Raw genomic sequence first — 14,686 nt, 5'->3', positions numbered from 1 at the left:
TCAACATACTGGACTTCCTGCAAAATTGCAAAGCCCAACACAGATCCAAACGTAAGCCCAGCTTGTACGGGCCCGCACCGAGGATTTAACCTGCGCGTGCACACCCACACAAGGCATGTAACAGGACTGACAGTATGCAACAGGCAATTATTAACACTGGGCCGTGCCTGGGCCATGGAGGTCACCCGGTCCGACCACCAGTTTCGTGTTAAATACTGAGGCGGTAACACCGTCACACAAAACGGACCTCTGGGCTCTTTCTCACTGGCCCGCTTCTCATTACCTAAAACCTTTGCTTGTCTTTCTTTGCCTGCCTGTTTGTGCAAAAGTAAACGGGCCTGGCTCCCCGCACTTGGAACCAAAAACGCCATGAAGCTGAAGATCGGGCCAACCAGACACGAAACCACCAGCCCAAGGTCAGACGGCGGCCCAGGTCCTCCCCCCCGGGGTCGGAGCGCAGGCACCGCCGCATGTCGCAACCCTCCGCGCGGCCGGTCGGGAATCCGCCGCCGGACGACGCCGCTGCCCGCCCAGATCCGCCGTGCGCTTCCGTTGACGGGGCGCTGGGCCCGGGGACGACGAGGAGCCTGGGCGGGCACCTTGCGGGGCCAGCTGTGACGCCAGGGCTCGCAGGGGCGGGCCGCGGCCACCAGCTAGCCGCGCCGGCCTCACCCCTCCCAGCTGACGCCGCGCACACCTCTCCCCGGCCGCCGCGCGCCTGGGGGCGGGGCCCCCGCGGACCGGACCCCCAGAGCCGTCCCCATTGGGCCAGGGAACGAGTGACGCGCCCCGCCCCGCCCCTCGGCGTCCGCCTCGCCGCCGGCGCTCGCGGCGCTGACGTGGCGGGGCGGGCGGTGGCGGCTCCTCCCGGCGCGGACAGCTACTCGTCGCTGCGAGAGAGGGGCGGGGTGGCCGGGGCCGTGTCCCCGGGCCAGCTCGCGGCCCGCCCCGCCGCCCCGGCCCCCCGGATGAGGGTATATATTCGGAGCGGGCGCGGGACGCCAAGGAGTGGCCGCGCGCTGGGAGCCGGAGCCGGGCGTCGTCGCCGTCGCGCCGAGGGAGGTGAGGGCCTCCCCGCCCAGTCGTGTCTCCTTCCCACGCCACCCGCCAGCCCGGAGGGGACGCCGGGGCCCGGTCCCGCCACGCGCACGCTCCCACGGCCACGTTGGTGCTCGGCGCCCGAGCCTGGCTCTGGCCGAGGAGCCGCCCCGCGCGCCCGGCAGGCGCTTCCCGTGCTCGGAGACCCCGTTGGGGAGGGCGCCCCAGCCGGCCGGGGGCTTTGGGGAGGACCCGAACGGGGCAGTGTGTGCAGTCGGGCGTTTGTCGCACGGCTGGGGGTGGGCCTCACCTGGGTTGGGCGGGGGACAGGGGCCTTGCGGACAGTTTGGGTGAGCTCGGGGGCGTCCGGTGGGGACAAGTGTCCGCTGGGAACGGGGTGGGCCGTCTGGGACAGAAGGGGGAGAGACTGCTGAGGGCGTCGGCAGGGAGGGGTGGGCATAACTGCGGGGGACGTGCGAGGGGGACAAAGCCCCCTTGCCTCTTTTTGTCGGTTGGTTGGTTTTAACCGTGGTGGTGGGAGAGGGTTGAGATTGCGGGGTTTCGCCTGCCTTGGCCACGCAGGAGAATGGGATTGGAGGGCCGAGGGGGCGCCCCTGTGCTGAACATATGGCTTCCTGAAGATTGTATTAAGTTTGGCCTGATGCTGTTGTTTACTTGTGCGCTGTTGATGAAATCTGAAATCAGGTAGTCGTGATTAAAATACGAAGGTGTCATTACGTAGTTCTTTTAGTTTAAGGTCTTTTAGGGTGAAATTCTTTAGGTGTGGACGGAAGGGTTTACAGGAAGCTGAAGGCAGTTTCTATTCACTCAGTTGGATCCCTTAGCTAGGATTAAGAAAGACTGAAGAAGGCTGTGCTGACACGTTTATAGGATTCAGTGGTTATGGGTCAACTCCAAGACTGTTTTTCCAAAGTTCTAAGAAGTTTTATCAATTTCGTGGCCATAATATTAGCAGCAGAAAGGGGGGCAGGAGGGAGACCAGGAAAGGAGGGAAACATTGGAATTCTTCACTACTGGCATTTAAATTCTAATGAAGGTATATTTGATCATGGTGCATTTTTACCTAGTTTGTCATTGTTTTTGATGCAGATGTATTAGGCTATGGGCTCATACCAAATTCTGTCATCATTTCTAGAGCCGATCCTCGACTTCTTCAGACTTAGCTTGTCAGAATAAAAATCCTACTCTAACTCTTGTACTCAGTATTGCTTGCTGTTACACATGCATTCAGATGTCTTACCAGAATTAACTTAGCACGTGTGACCTTGTCAACCTTGGCAGACCGCCAGTGGTCTAAGGCCAAGTATCAGAGTTTAACCTCTGTAGGGAAAAATTTAACATACGAATTGTCCTATTTGCATGGATCCATTTTCCCAAGCATCTGAAGGTGGATGGGTGTCTAATGACTTCTTAGGAAAAGATTGATTTTTATCTTACATGTTACACTACCACATTTGCATTTGTGTTTTAGTAGGTAGGGACTCTCCACTCTTGACTCTTGTTTGAGGATGTGTCAGGAAGGCTGGTTTTATTGTCTTTATGAAGAAACGTGTACACGGGGAGGTGGAATGATTTGTGCCAGGTCAGTTGATGGCGAGCCAGACCGAGAACTAGGACTGCCAGTTTTTCAGTTACCTGCTTGCCTGATGATCTTCCTGCTGTAGTGTTCTCCTTTAAATCTGGGCAAAAACAGTAATATAGAATGAGACCTTAGGAAAAACCCAATTCTTTGGAAAGTAGTTAATAGAAAACTTTCTCAACTATTTTTTTTACATGATATATTTTTGTAATTAATGGTGTCGTATCTCTTGAAATCTGTATTAATCAATAGAAATACCTATTAATATCCTAATGTGTGTACAAGGCTCAGTCTTCTAACATCTTTGCTTTTTTATCCATGGGGCGCTCATTATGTTCATAACTTAATATCATGTATGCTGATGACCTTGAAGGTATTCTATTTAGCTCCAGTATCACCTTTGAACTTTAGACTACTACATCCTGCCTCTGCTTGCATGTCTAATAGGCCCCTCCAGTTTAACACATCCAGAAGTGGAGTGTTGATTCCCCCACTCTCCGTGTGTTTTTCTAAGTCTCCTGTCCTAATGTTTCCCCACCTCAGTACGCTGACGGCACCACCACTTGGAGTCCTCTTTGCTTGATTCCTATCTTTCTGTCTGTCTCCCCGTTCCACGCAGAGGATTAGGGTCCACATCCACCCCCGCTGTAAGCCAGTATCATCTCATCTGGGCCATGGTACTTCCCTAACTGCTGGCCTCCATGTTTCCCTTCATTACAGAATCTTTTCCAGACAACAAATGTTCCTTCTGAGACCTAAATCATACTGTGAAGCTCCTCTGCTCCACATTCTCCAGGGGCTTCCCAAACCCCAGAGTCCTTACTTAGACTGAAAGCCCCACTTGATCTGCTCAGTGGGTGCCTCAGTTGTAGTCCCTCAGGCGCAGTCACTCTGCTCCAGCTGTTTTGGTCTTGCACATCCCTGTGTCAGAACTGCTGCTCTTGGAGCATCCTGGCCCTAGAATGTTCGTCTCTGAGAAACTGACTGGCTTGCTTGGGATGGATTGTTCTAGGTCTCAGAGGTCCCACCTGACCACCCCTTTTAAAATATCCACCATCCCCCGCCCACTGCACATTCACTGCTTCGCCGGCTTTCTTCTTCTCCTTGACATTTTATGTGTGTGTCTGTCTCTGGTACGGGATGTGGGCATGCGTGTTGCCCCTTCGTGCATTGCTGTGTCTGTGTCCCCAGCATCAGCACCTGGCAGGCAGTAGGTGCTCATTAAATGTCACATGGACTAATGGCATGTGACAGTTAAATAACGTTCCTTAATAAATTGTCTGTTGATGTATCTCTGCATGTGAAGAGGAAACTTTGAGCAGGAACCTATTGGCAAGAGTGACGTTGTGGCTCATTTGTCTTTAACCCCAAGTAGCAGCACGGAAACACCTCCAACCTCCTCTGTGTCCACTTGCCGCCCAATTCCCAGCACTACGGCTTATTTCTTGAATATATTTCTTCACCTGAACCATTTTTGGTGCCGTTCCCACTGACTGGGTTTTCTTTTACTTCTTGTACCTTTGGCACACTTATTTTCATCCTCAACTGCCTAACTCAGGTAGTGGCTCTTCTTGTGTTCTGGAGGCTGTAACTCAGTGGTCTGAAGCACAAATTTCACTTTTACAGTAGTAGCTGATAACAGTCCTGGAGGGCTTTTTTAATATGCCAGGTACTGTTTTAAATGCTTCTCACTTTAATTCAGTAATCCTCTTACCCTTAGAGGTAGTACTGTTTCTATCCTCATTTTACAGAAGACAAAAACTGAGGCATAGAAAAGTTAATTGTTCAAGGTCACAGGATTAGGAAAAAGTGGTCCTGGGGTCTTAGCCCAGCTGGACTGGCTCTGGAGCCTGATGGTGACTTCCATCAGTTCTCCTGCCTCTTAAATGAGATGCTGGGTTGAATTCTTAGTATTTCTTCTGCTTATGAGAGTTATTGTTTGATGCAAAGATCATAGGCTTCAGAGTCAGGTTTATCTGGGTTAAAATTCCTGGGTTTCTGTCTACTAGGTACATAGCCTCGGGCAAGTCGCTTTGAGCGTCCTTTTCTCATTGGATGTAGTTTCTCTTGTGCCTCTCTGAACCTGGTGAAGAAAATTTGATTGTTGCCGTTTTGCAGATGAAATTAACAGAATTGGAGGTATCTAGACTTGGCCCAAGGATTGGAGCCAGAAATAAAAGTTCTGTTTGATTCCTAAGCCAATAAAGATGCAATTGAAGCTAGAGTGTGGGAGGCAGGCCTTTAAGGGTGAATGGCATTTCAGTGGATAGGAGGGGTTAAAGGAAGTGCTTGGAGGAAAGGACGGGGCCTCAGGTGACAGCGAGGTAGAACTGTGTCCCACCCTGATAATAAGGTTTCATTTTTGTTTCATATGGAAGCCTTAATTTCGTTAGGAATCATCAGTAACTCATAAAAGGGATTTCATAAGTCCTACCATTGGATTCACACTTGAAGCATTACGTCCCTGAAGTAAATCTAAACAACAAACCAAAAATAAAAGTTGAGAATATAACACACTGCCTCTTGTGTGCTCATCTAATTTGAAGCTGATTTTATAAGAAGAATTGTGAATCTAGTGCATCCCTTCAATTCTAGAGGGCACCTTATTTAAAGAAAACAATTACAGAAGCTATGTGCCTGTCTCTATTGTTTAATACTTTTCCTGAATTTATTTTTGAGTGGATGTTAAAGTTATTTCTGAGCAGTATCTGATTTGGATCAATATGCCCAGTACCAAAGAAAAAGTAACAGTGCATTTTAAAATGAAGTATCTACTCATCCTCTGAACTTCCTCCCGAGCCTATCCTGTGCGTTTTCTTTCTTTCTCCATTCTGTTGGCGTGTGAGCTCATTTCTGTGAAGTGATTCAGGTGTCAGAATATCAGTTGTGTCTCTATTTCTGAATAAAGTATAAATAATGTGCTCTCTGTCACTGCTCCTTTCTCTTAACACACGCACACACCCACCCACACCCACAGCCTTTCCTCCTGAGAGCCAGTGTAGCATAATGGGTGAGCGTATGACTCTGAGAGTCAGATTGTTAGGGTTCGAATCCGGGCTCTGTCACTTCACTAGTTGGGGACCTAGGGTGGTTATCTCTGCGGTGCACTATCTTTCTCTGCGAAGTAATCCCAGCAGCAGGACCTTAGCATCGTTTTGAGGATTACCTGAACAAGTATCTGTAAAGCAGTTAGAGTCATACTTTGTCATACACGGTGACGCGGAAGAGATAGGTCTTCTTATTGCTGCCTCAGGGAGCAGATGTAGGTTCTCTTAACCCGAGTTTGTAAGTGGTGTTTGGTGGTTAGTAGTCCTGATGAGATGCATGCTGTTACGAACCCCACTTTACAGGTGAGCCACAGAGAACTCCGGAGTATTGCTCCCAACTGCCATGTCTGTTACGTCCCACTGTTCTTATGGTAGGAGATAGTAGGCCATTTCTTTGGTACCTTTCTTGCCTGTTCTTCACATCTAAACAGTTATAACGCAGTGGTGAATCTTTACAGTGACCCTCAAATTTCTCCCTTCCATGCTATTTCCTTTGCAACTAATCTGATTCAGAACTTTGGCTTTTCATACCTGCATTTGTCTTTGAACTTGTTTTCCTGCTGGTGATTGTGCCTCCTTATCATCTGTGTTATGCCATCACTTCTTCTCTCATCTCTCTAAAGCATGGTGACATGGCCCTGTTGAGTAATCTGCTGGGGGCTTCTTATTACTCTCTTAGGTCTAAATTCCTTGGCTTGGTTTTCAGGGCTCTTCCTGGTCAAGTCCTACCCTGTATCACTTCCCATCATGCTACATGGAACTTCAACTTGCTGAACTGCACTCAGTCCCGCAGGCCAACTGTGCCTGTTTTCTGATCTAATCTGTGTAATCCGCTCAACCCTTGCGGCACACGCTGCTCCATCATGCTTCCTTTGTGAACTCTTTCTAGACAGCCCTACCTTCTCCTGCATTTACCCAGAGTAGACAAGTAGATTTAATATTCCCCTCAGACTTTTATTTTTGAAATGTAGCAGTTTAACATTTTGCTTTATTGTCTTATCTGTTGATTGTTCTGTGTGAATTGCTTGTTCCTTTAGGGTTCAATTCTTGCTAAAGGTAATAGATACTTTTTATTGCTTCTCTGTAGAAGTTGCTATTGAAATAAAATTATTTTTCTTGATTATAGGTGTTCCTGTCTTTTTGTATTTTGTTTTATTCTGAATACAACATGATCATTTTTATAATTAGCGCTAAAAGGAGAACGGTTGTTACTAAGAAGTCCAAGTGTTCTTTCAGTGGTAGCTCATGGCTGGAGGAGTACTACAGAGGCAGCAAAGTGGGGTAGTCAGATGTGAGCCCTGGAATTGGACTGCCTGGTGGCTTACATCCCAGCTCCTCCGGGTGGCCTGGTTGTGTTTCCTCTTTGTGCCTCAGTCTCCTCAGAGTAAAGTAAGGAAAATAATAGTACTTATGTTGCCGAGTTGGTGAACATTAAATGAGACCTTGTAGGTCAAGTCCTTAGTGCAGTGCCTGGTTTATAATGCTAATTAGTATTACAATTAGGAATATTAATTGTCTTACACATTTATTTTTTAATTTTTATTTATTTTTACTTTTTTAAAGTCTTAATTCTGGGATATTTAACTGATGGTGTTATAGTAGTTTCAGGTGTACAGTGCGGTGGTTAAGCAGCTCTGTACATCGTCCCGTGCTCGTTTGTGATGAGTCCTCTTTATCCCCATCACCTATTTCCCTCTGATAACCCTCAGTTCTGTGTAGTTAAGAAGTCTGTTTCTTGGTTTGTCTCTTTTGTCTCTTTTTTTTTCTTTTGCTATTTGTTTTGTTTCTTGATTTCCACATGAGTGAAATCATATGATATTGGCCTTTCCCTGATTGACTTATTTCAGTCTTATTTTAGCATAGTACGCTCTGGTTGTATCCGTGTTGTTGGAAATGGCAAGATTTCGTTCTTTTCTATGGCTGAATGACATTTCATTGTACACACACCCACCCCCACACACACACCCCTTTACCCATTCGTCAGTTGACGGACCCTTGCGTGGCTTCCATAGCTTGGCTATTGTAAAGAATGCTGCAGTAAACATAAGGGCGCATGTATCCTTTGAATTAGTGTATTTTGGAAGGAGGGTAAATGGCCAGTAGTGCAATTAATGGGTCATAGGACAGCTCTATTTTTAACTTTTTGAGGAACCTCCATGCGGTCTTCCACAGTGGCTGTACCAGTCTGCATTCCCACCAACAGTGCATGACGGGTCTCCTCATCCTCGCCAGTACGTGTTGTTTCTTGTTTTTTTATTCTAGACATTCAGACAGATAAAAGATGATATCTCATTCTGGTTTCGATTTACATTTTCCTGATGATCCGTGATGTCGAGCATCTTTTCATATGTCTCGACCATCTGGATGTCTTCTTTGGAGAAACTTTCTTTTTATGTCTTTACAAGTTGTATCTCTTACAGATCTTGTGTGGGGAAAGGCAGAAGTTAATTTCCTTAACATCAGGTTTTTTAAAAAGTGTACTTATTTCTTATTTGTAGTAGGTAAAGCTCAGGTTTTGAGGTTGGACTTTGACCTGCTGTTGATTACTTTTCTTTTTTTTTTTTTTTTAAAGGTTTACAAGTGCAGAAACTACACGTCTGTTTTCACAAAGCTTGGCTACCAGAGCATTATGAATGTTAACGATCTCAAACTCAGGTTGTCCAGATGTGGACAGGAGCACCTGCTGCAGTTCTGGAATGAGCTGGATGAAGCCCAGCAGGCAGAACTTTATGCAGAGCTCCAGGCCATGAACTTTGAGGAGCTGAACTTCTTTTTCCAGAAGGCCATTGAAAATTTTAACCAGTCCTCTCAGCAAGAGAAAATGGATGCACGAATGGAGCCTGTCCCTCGAGAGGTGTTGGGCAGTGCCACCAGGGACCAAGATCGGCTGCAAGCCTGGGAGAGTGAAGGTACCGAGCATGGGATGTTCATTTTAAAGTTTGTAGTGAGATGTACCGGAGGTATTAAAGTAGCTGGATCATGTGACGGGTATTTGGACCCTCATACCTTAAACCAGGTGCCTGATCAGAAGGTGACAGATAATGGCGTCAGAACTTCTGCAGCATCTCCCTTGCCAGTCCCTACGTGCTCTTATCATTTTTGTTCTCCAGTCAAGGTTCTTCTCATTTTAGTCTTCTCTAGTCTCTTTCCTCGCTCATTGCCGTACTTCTGCCAGATTTCCCACCCTGAAGCCCAAGTTAAGTGTTTCAGTTTATGCTGGCTTCATCGAAAAACCTTCCCTAGCCTGTATTTCCAGTCTGGTCTCCTCTCTTTCCCTCCAGTCCTACTGTCCCATGCATTTTTGCGGGACCAAATAACTCACCCTTCCCTGAACATTACGTCTTTCCTGCCTTTGCTCATGCTTATCCTGGGCTTCGACTGGCTTTTGCCTCTTCCCTGCCTAGCCTGGGTCACTTTTTGAAAGGTGATCTCCCACAGTTGTGCTCTGTAGCGCAGTGGGGCTTGTGGGGAACTCATTTCTTAAGGTTCTTTGATCATGATCTTTTCTTCAGTGTCCCAAGCTGGAGTTACTTGTCCATGCGAGGCTTCCATTCTTTCTTAGAAAAAGAGCCGTGTCTGTCTTCATCATGATATTGTGGACTCCTGAAGAGCGGCCCATGGCCTGTGTGCCTGTGTCACAGGGCATTTGGAACAGGGTTTTGCAGATCAATGTTGAGTTGCCCCGTGTTTTTTCTTCTAATGTATCATAAAATCTGTCCCCATGACCAGTTCTAATTAGTGCTTTTGAGAATGGCAGAATAGCTCAAATGTACCTTTTCTGGTGGATTTCAGAGCTGTGGTTTGATAACCTACTACTTCTCTGTAAGTAATAGTGACTAAATATTGCAGCTCAGGCCATCGAGTGTTTGTACATGGTCCTTGTCTGATCTGGACCTCATGTCCTCAACCATAGAATGAACAGATCTGACTAATACTTTTCTTTCCTTTGTAAAAAATGTTACTTTATTACAGAAATAACATCAAAGTAACAGAAAAACTACAGAGAAGTTACCCTTAACCAAGTCAGATCTTTTTATTTGCTCACATTGCCACCTATTCCTTGATTTTATGTATATTTACTTTTATGAATGTGTAATAATAATGATAGAGATGTAATCTTAGTCTGTTTTTGTACCACACTATTGCTGTTTTTATTTTGTCTTTCATTCTTTGGCTTCCCTGTCCCCACATAAAGGACAGATAATTGCCATTATCAGCCTTCTGTATGCTGATGTCTTTCTCTGGGCATACAAATTTAATGATTTTCAAACTGTGTTCCAAGGAACCCTAGGGGTTCCTCTACTGGGGAGACTGTCTCACCTAGGGAGGAGGGATGGATACTAAACATCTTTGCCTCTAACTACAAGAGCCGTGCTGGTTTGACATGCTTTATGTATTTGATCTTTACATGAGGTTTTATTTAAAAGGCTTTTATTTAAAAGGTTAAAAAATGTCAAAAATAATTAGGTGATCTCTAGGAAGTACCCTTTTAGATCTCAAGTGCTTGGTAGAAGCTAATCTAGCTTCTTAGAATAGGGCTTTGCCACTAAACAGTAAGCGATCCAGATGGATCCTTCTGAGTGTAGAGCTGTGGGGATACTCGGACCCTTGCCAACTTCTGAATCGTTAGTCCTCTCCTCCATCCCTGGGATTCAAAAAGGCTGCTACAATACAGCAAAAGTCCCACAGGGCTCTCTGTACCCTCAGGTATCCTGGCTGTATTTCTCCTGGTGATTTTATGCTGTGAAGTCTTCGAATAAACTCTTAGGGAAAGCCGAAGCTTTGACCTTGTATAATGGGGACCATGGGCAGCAGGCAGAACCTCCTATAATTGGAGTCTTGATGGCCTTTTTGTTGGAATTCGTGGAACTTGTCTACCTTAATGACTTTTCATTTAAACTGAAATCCCGAACTGTTAAAACCAAGAACACTACAAGAGTGTACAAAACCAACTTCCTTTTGGCTTATTGTCAAGGGAGCAATAATATTTGTGGCTTTAAACAGTAGGGATGAAGGAGACTTTGTAACTTGTCATTCGCTTAGCCAGAAACTTCCGTGTATATGCAAATTCACAACAAAATGAGGTTTTTCAGTAAGTTGTCAAGGAGAAGAGATTGCCATTGTGAAGATTCTAATGGTTATATTTCAGATAGGAAGACAGTCCCAGGAGTTCTATCAAAGATAGTGCCCCCCCCGCAGCCCCCTCCTCAGGAGGGGGGAAATGAAAGCATTGCATGGTTTTTTTTAGAATGTCTGGTGGCTGTTGACACTAAAATGGAAATTTTCATGCCTATAGTGGAAAATTATTTCTGAAGGTTAAATATGTAAGTGACCACTGTGCTCCTTGTTCTAGAGAAGTCTTGTTTTGATTTTTTTTTTTTTTTTAAGATTTTATTTTTAAGTAATCTCTATACCCCCTGTGAGGCTCAAACTTACACAACGCTGAGGTCAGGAGTTGTATGCTCTAGCCACTGAGCCAGCCAGGTGTCCCTTAGTTCCTGCCCCTGCGAGTGGGGTGTTTGGAAGAGGTAGAGGGAGAGAGAGAATTTCAAGCAGACTCTGTGCCCAGGGTGGAACTCATTGCTGGGCTCGATCCCACAACCCTGCAGTCATGATCTGAGCCCAAATCAGGAGTCTGATGCTCAACTGACTGAGCCACCTAGGCGTCCCTAATTTAATTCTTAACGTGTTCTGGCAAGTTGTAGAAAATGGAATGCAGAGGAACAACTGAAAAATTTCTATCTTACAAAGCTGAAATCTAGAGAGAGAAGTAATTAGAAGCTTTTATGAGGATATCATTTTAGAAACTTCTATGAGACTGTCATTTTAAACACCATCTTTAGCAAAGAAAGGCATGCTTACACCAATTATAAAATAGTCTTCCAATTTTATAATAACATATTAATATCCGGTATTAGGTTCTTTTGTTTATAAGACATTTATAAAATTAATTTGAATGTGCTTCTCTACCATATAACACTGGTAGAAAAGTAAGCGGATTGCTTAGAGAAAATGTATTCATAACATTATCTCCTGTACATTTTCTGGGATCTAGTACAGTGGTATTTTTTTTTTAATTTTTTGAAGATTTTATTTATTTATTTGACAGAAATCCCAAGTAGGCAGAGAGGCAGGCAGAGAGAGAGGAGGAAGCAGGCTCCCTGCTGAGCAGAGAGCCCGATTCGGGGCTCGATCCCAGGATTCTGGGATCATGACCTGAGCTGAAGGCAGACACTTAACCGACTGAGCCACCCAGGTGTCTCGTACAGTGGTATTTTTAATAGATTTGTTTTATTTTAAAAGTAACACATATTCTAGAAAAATTGGAAAAATAACTAGAAATTACAAAGGAAAAAAAAAATCTCTAGCTTCCCGCATTTCAGAGATAAATAGTAGTAATATAGTGTTTTCTTAGATACACGTACACTCTGGGATTATGGTTTGTGTATAATTTTGTAGTCTCCTTATGAATTTGTTATGAAAAATTTCAAGCATATTTTGAAACAAATATTTAGAGATGAAAACCGTATAATGAATCCCACATATATACCACCTTGTTAAATATCAAAATGTTGCTACTTTTCTTCCCTGTCCCTTCTTTTCTTTTTCTCTGCTGTAGTACTTTAAGACAAATCTCAAACATCATGTTATTTTTACCCTTTTAGTGTTCAGTATTCGTCTCTACACATATGGGTATTTTCTTACCATTCACAGTGCTATTATTCTACCTCATGAAGTTCACAGTAATCCTCCAGTACCTAAAACTGGTTCAAATAGTGATTTCCCTTATAGTCTGCTTTTTGTACTTGGCATTTTTGAGAGATAATAATAGTTTTACCTGTACAATAGGGTTAAACGTTAAAGACTTAAAATACCTTTTCTGAATAACTTTCTTGGATAGTCTTCTTTTATTTCCATCAGTTTAATAGCTGGTTTACTTGACTCAGGGTCCTGGGAGTGCTGACAGTTTAAATGGAAAGTTCTGGCAGGGCTGTACGTCAAACGCACCTGTGCCATCCTCCCTGCGTCCGGCACACGCCCCAGTCAGAGTGTGTGAGAGGCACTCGTCCAAGCAGGAAGTTATCCAGGAAGCGTTTGACGTATTTCAGGCCACTGTAAACTCTTCTCTTTGTTTCTTATAAATGTTATCAGGAAAAGTTCACAGACACTGTGGGTCCTATGACACATGACTCTCCAAGGGGAGAAATGTTCTCCAGCCCTGGGGACCGCGAACTCTCCTTCAGTGGGAGGATGGGAAGGGTGAGAATGGTGCTGTACTTTCCGTTTTTTTTTTTTTCCTTATATTTTTGCAGAAGTTTTGGAATAGGAGAAGCTTATAATTTCCTAATTGCCACATGGTTAAGTACATTTATAAGTAGTTAACATTTTTCAGATAGGTGCGGTGCCCATATAAAGTTTGTTATGACAAATACAGTTTAAAGTCAGGTATTACTGCCATATAACTAAATAGCTTACCGAATTTTATTGGCCCCTTTAACTTCAAGCAGTATTTTATCTGTCATTATAGGACAGATACTAATTTATGTGTTACACACTTACTAAACATTGCTGTTTTAGGGCAGTGACACAGATGGGGTGGATGAGTGCACCCCAATCCACACAATCGGATATTGTTAACATCTGTAGCTGCACTGAATGCTTAAAATGCAGCTGGCCTTGATACTCTAGGGACTGCTTTCTTTCCTCGTGTTTTTCTCTGGTCGTTAAGTGAGATGCGTAAGTAGGAAGAGGTCAGTGCAGAAACCTTTTCGTTGCAAATACACGTGGATCATGTTACAACTCATTGGGGTGTTGTGGTTAGAGGTGTACCTGTAGGTCTGCCTGGAATTGGACACCTGGCAGGCACAGTGTCCGTGCTTCTCTTATGATGTAGTGATTGGATGGGTCTTCAGGTCCATAGGTGGGCGAAGGACTGACGAAAGTATGGCAGACAGGGGCTTAGGGGACATTTAGTTGCATAAAAGATGAGTCCCCGTGAGCTGCTGTTTTGAGAGCCGGAAAACTGAAAAATTAGGAAAACTGGAATGAAACCATGGCTGAGGGAACTGACTGAAGGAAGAGAAAAATGTATACAGTGATACTGTGAAAACTGGTTAGAACCTACGGAAGGCACTGGTTGGTGCTGGGTGGCCATCAGGTGAGCTGGAACCCGGACATGGAGCTGACCCCGGGAGCAGGCTCCTCCCTTTTCCAGGTAAGGTGGCTGTGGGAAGTCACTGACTTTTGCACTGAAGGTAAAAGAAGGACATCAGAAAGGACAGCTGGAGCCACAGTAACAATGAAACAACTTGGGGTGCCTGCATGGCTCAGTTAATCGTCTGTCTTTGGCTCGGGTCATGATCCCAGGGTGTTGGTATTGAGTCCCACATCAGGCTCTCCGCTCAGCGGGGAGCCTGCATCTTCCTCTGCTGCTCTGCCTGCTTCCCCACTTCCCAACCCCCATCAAATAAATAAATAAATAAAAACTTGAAAAAAAAAACACAGCAAAACAACTTAAAACACATGTGTTGGGTGAAGAAAAATAGTACAAAGAGAACAAAGGCCTCTGTGTCCAGAGTATTTATCTGGGACTTTTTTGGAAGATGTTTAGAAATATTTCCGGTTCTAACACCTCTGGTATGTGAGGGTTCAGACACCAGACTTACTTTTTCTGCACTTTTGAAGCAGTGCAGACAGAGCCTGTTTTGCAGCAAAACTGAACTTGGACATGTTCAACAGGAGGCTATTGGTGAACTTTATCCCACTTAATGGGATTGCAGGGTACTGTCTCAGCTTTGCTGGAGATAATGTATAACGTGTGTGTACTCTATTTGTTTTCTAAATTTTGAAGAGGTCTGCCCTTGGAAACAACTCTGATCCATGGGGTTAGGTAAGGGATTATGGACGTTTGTTTTCTTAAAACAATGCTTTTTGGGTTGATGACAGCAGAATTAAACTTATCCGTAGAAACCGGAGTTTCTGTGATAACTCAGGGAATAAC

General features: G+C 44.9%; 1 protein-coding gene across 4 annotated transcripts in view; it reads left to right on the top strand.

Annotated features, from left to right (window-relative positions):
- Positions 1-835: 835 nt before the first annotated feature.
- Positions 836-14,686, top strand: part of UAP1 (UDP-N-acetylglucosamine pyrophosphorylase 1) — a 34,046-nt gene continuing 20,195 nt past the window's right edge. For 3 of the 4 annotated variants that reach the window (XM_059145351.1, XM_059145350.1, XM_059145349.1), the window contains exons 1-2: positions 836-1,062; positions 8,258-8,594. In XM_059145351.1, the coding sequence (XP_059001334.1) occupies positions 8,315-8,594 (280 nt within the window). In that variant the 5' untranslated portion in view covers positions 836-1,062; positions 8,258-8,314. The remainder of the gene's footprint in view (positions 1,063-8,257; positions 8,595-14,686) is intronic. The other variant, XM_059145352.1, reaches the window with a different exon arrangement.

This window comes from Mustela lutreola, chromosome 14, assembly GCF_030435805.1.
Source record: "Mustela lutreola isolate mMusLut2 chromosome 14, mMusLut2.pri, whole genome shotgun sequence".
Taxonomy (NCBI): Eukaryota; Metazoa; Chordata; class Mammalia; order Carnivora; family Mustelidae; genus Mustela; species Mustela lutreola.
This window is presented reverse-complemented; position numbering and strand designations above follow the sequence as displayed.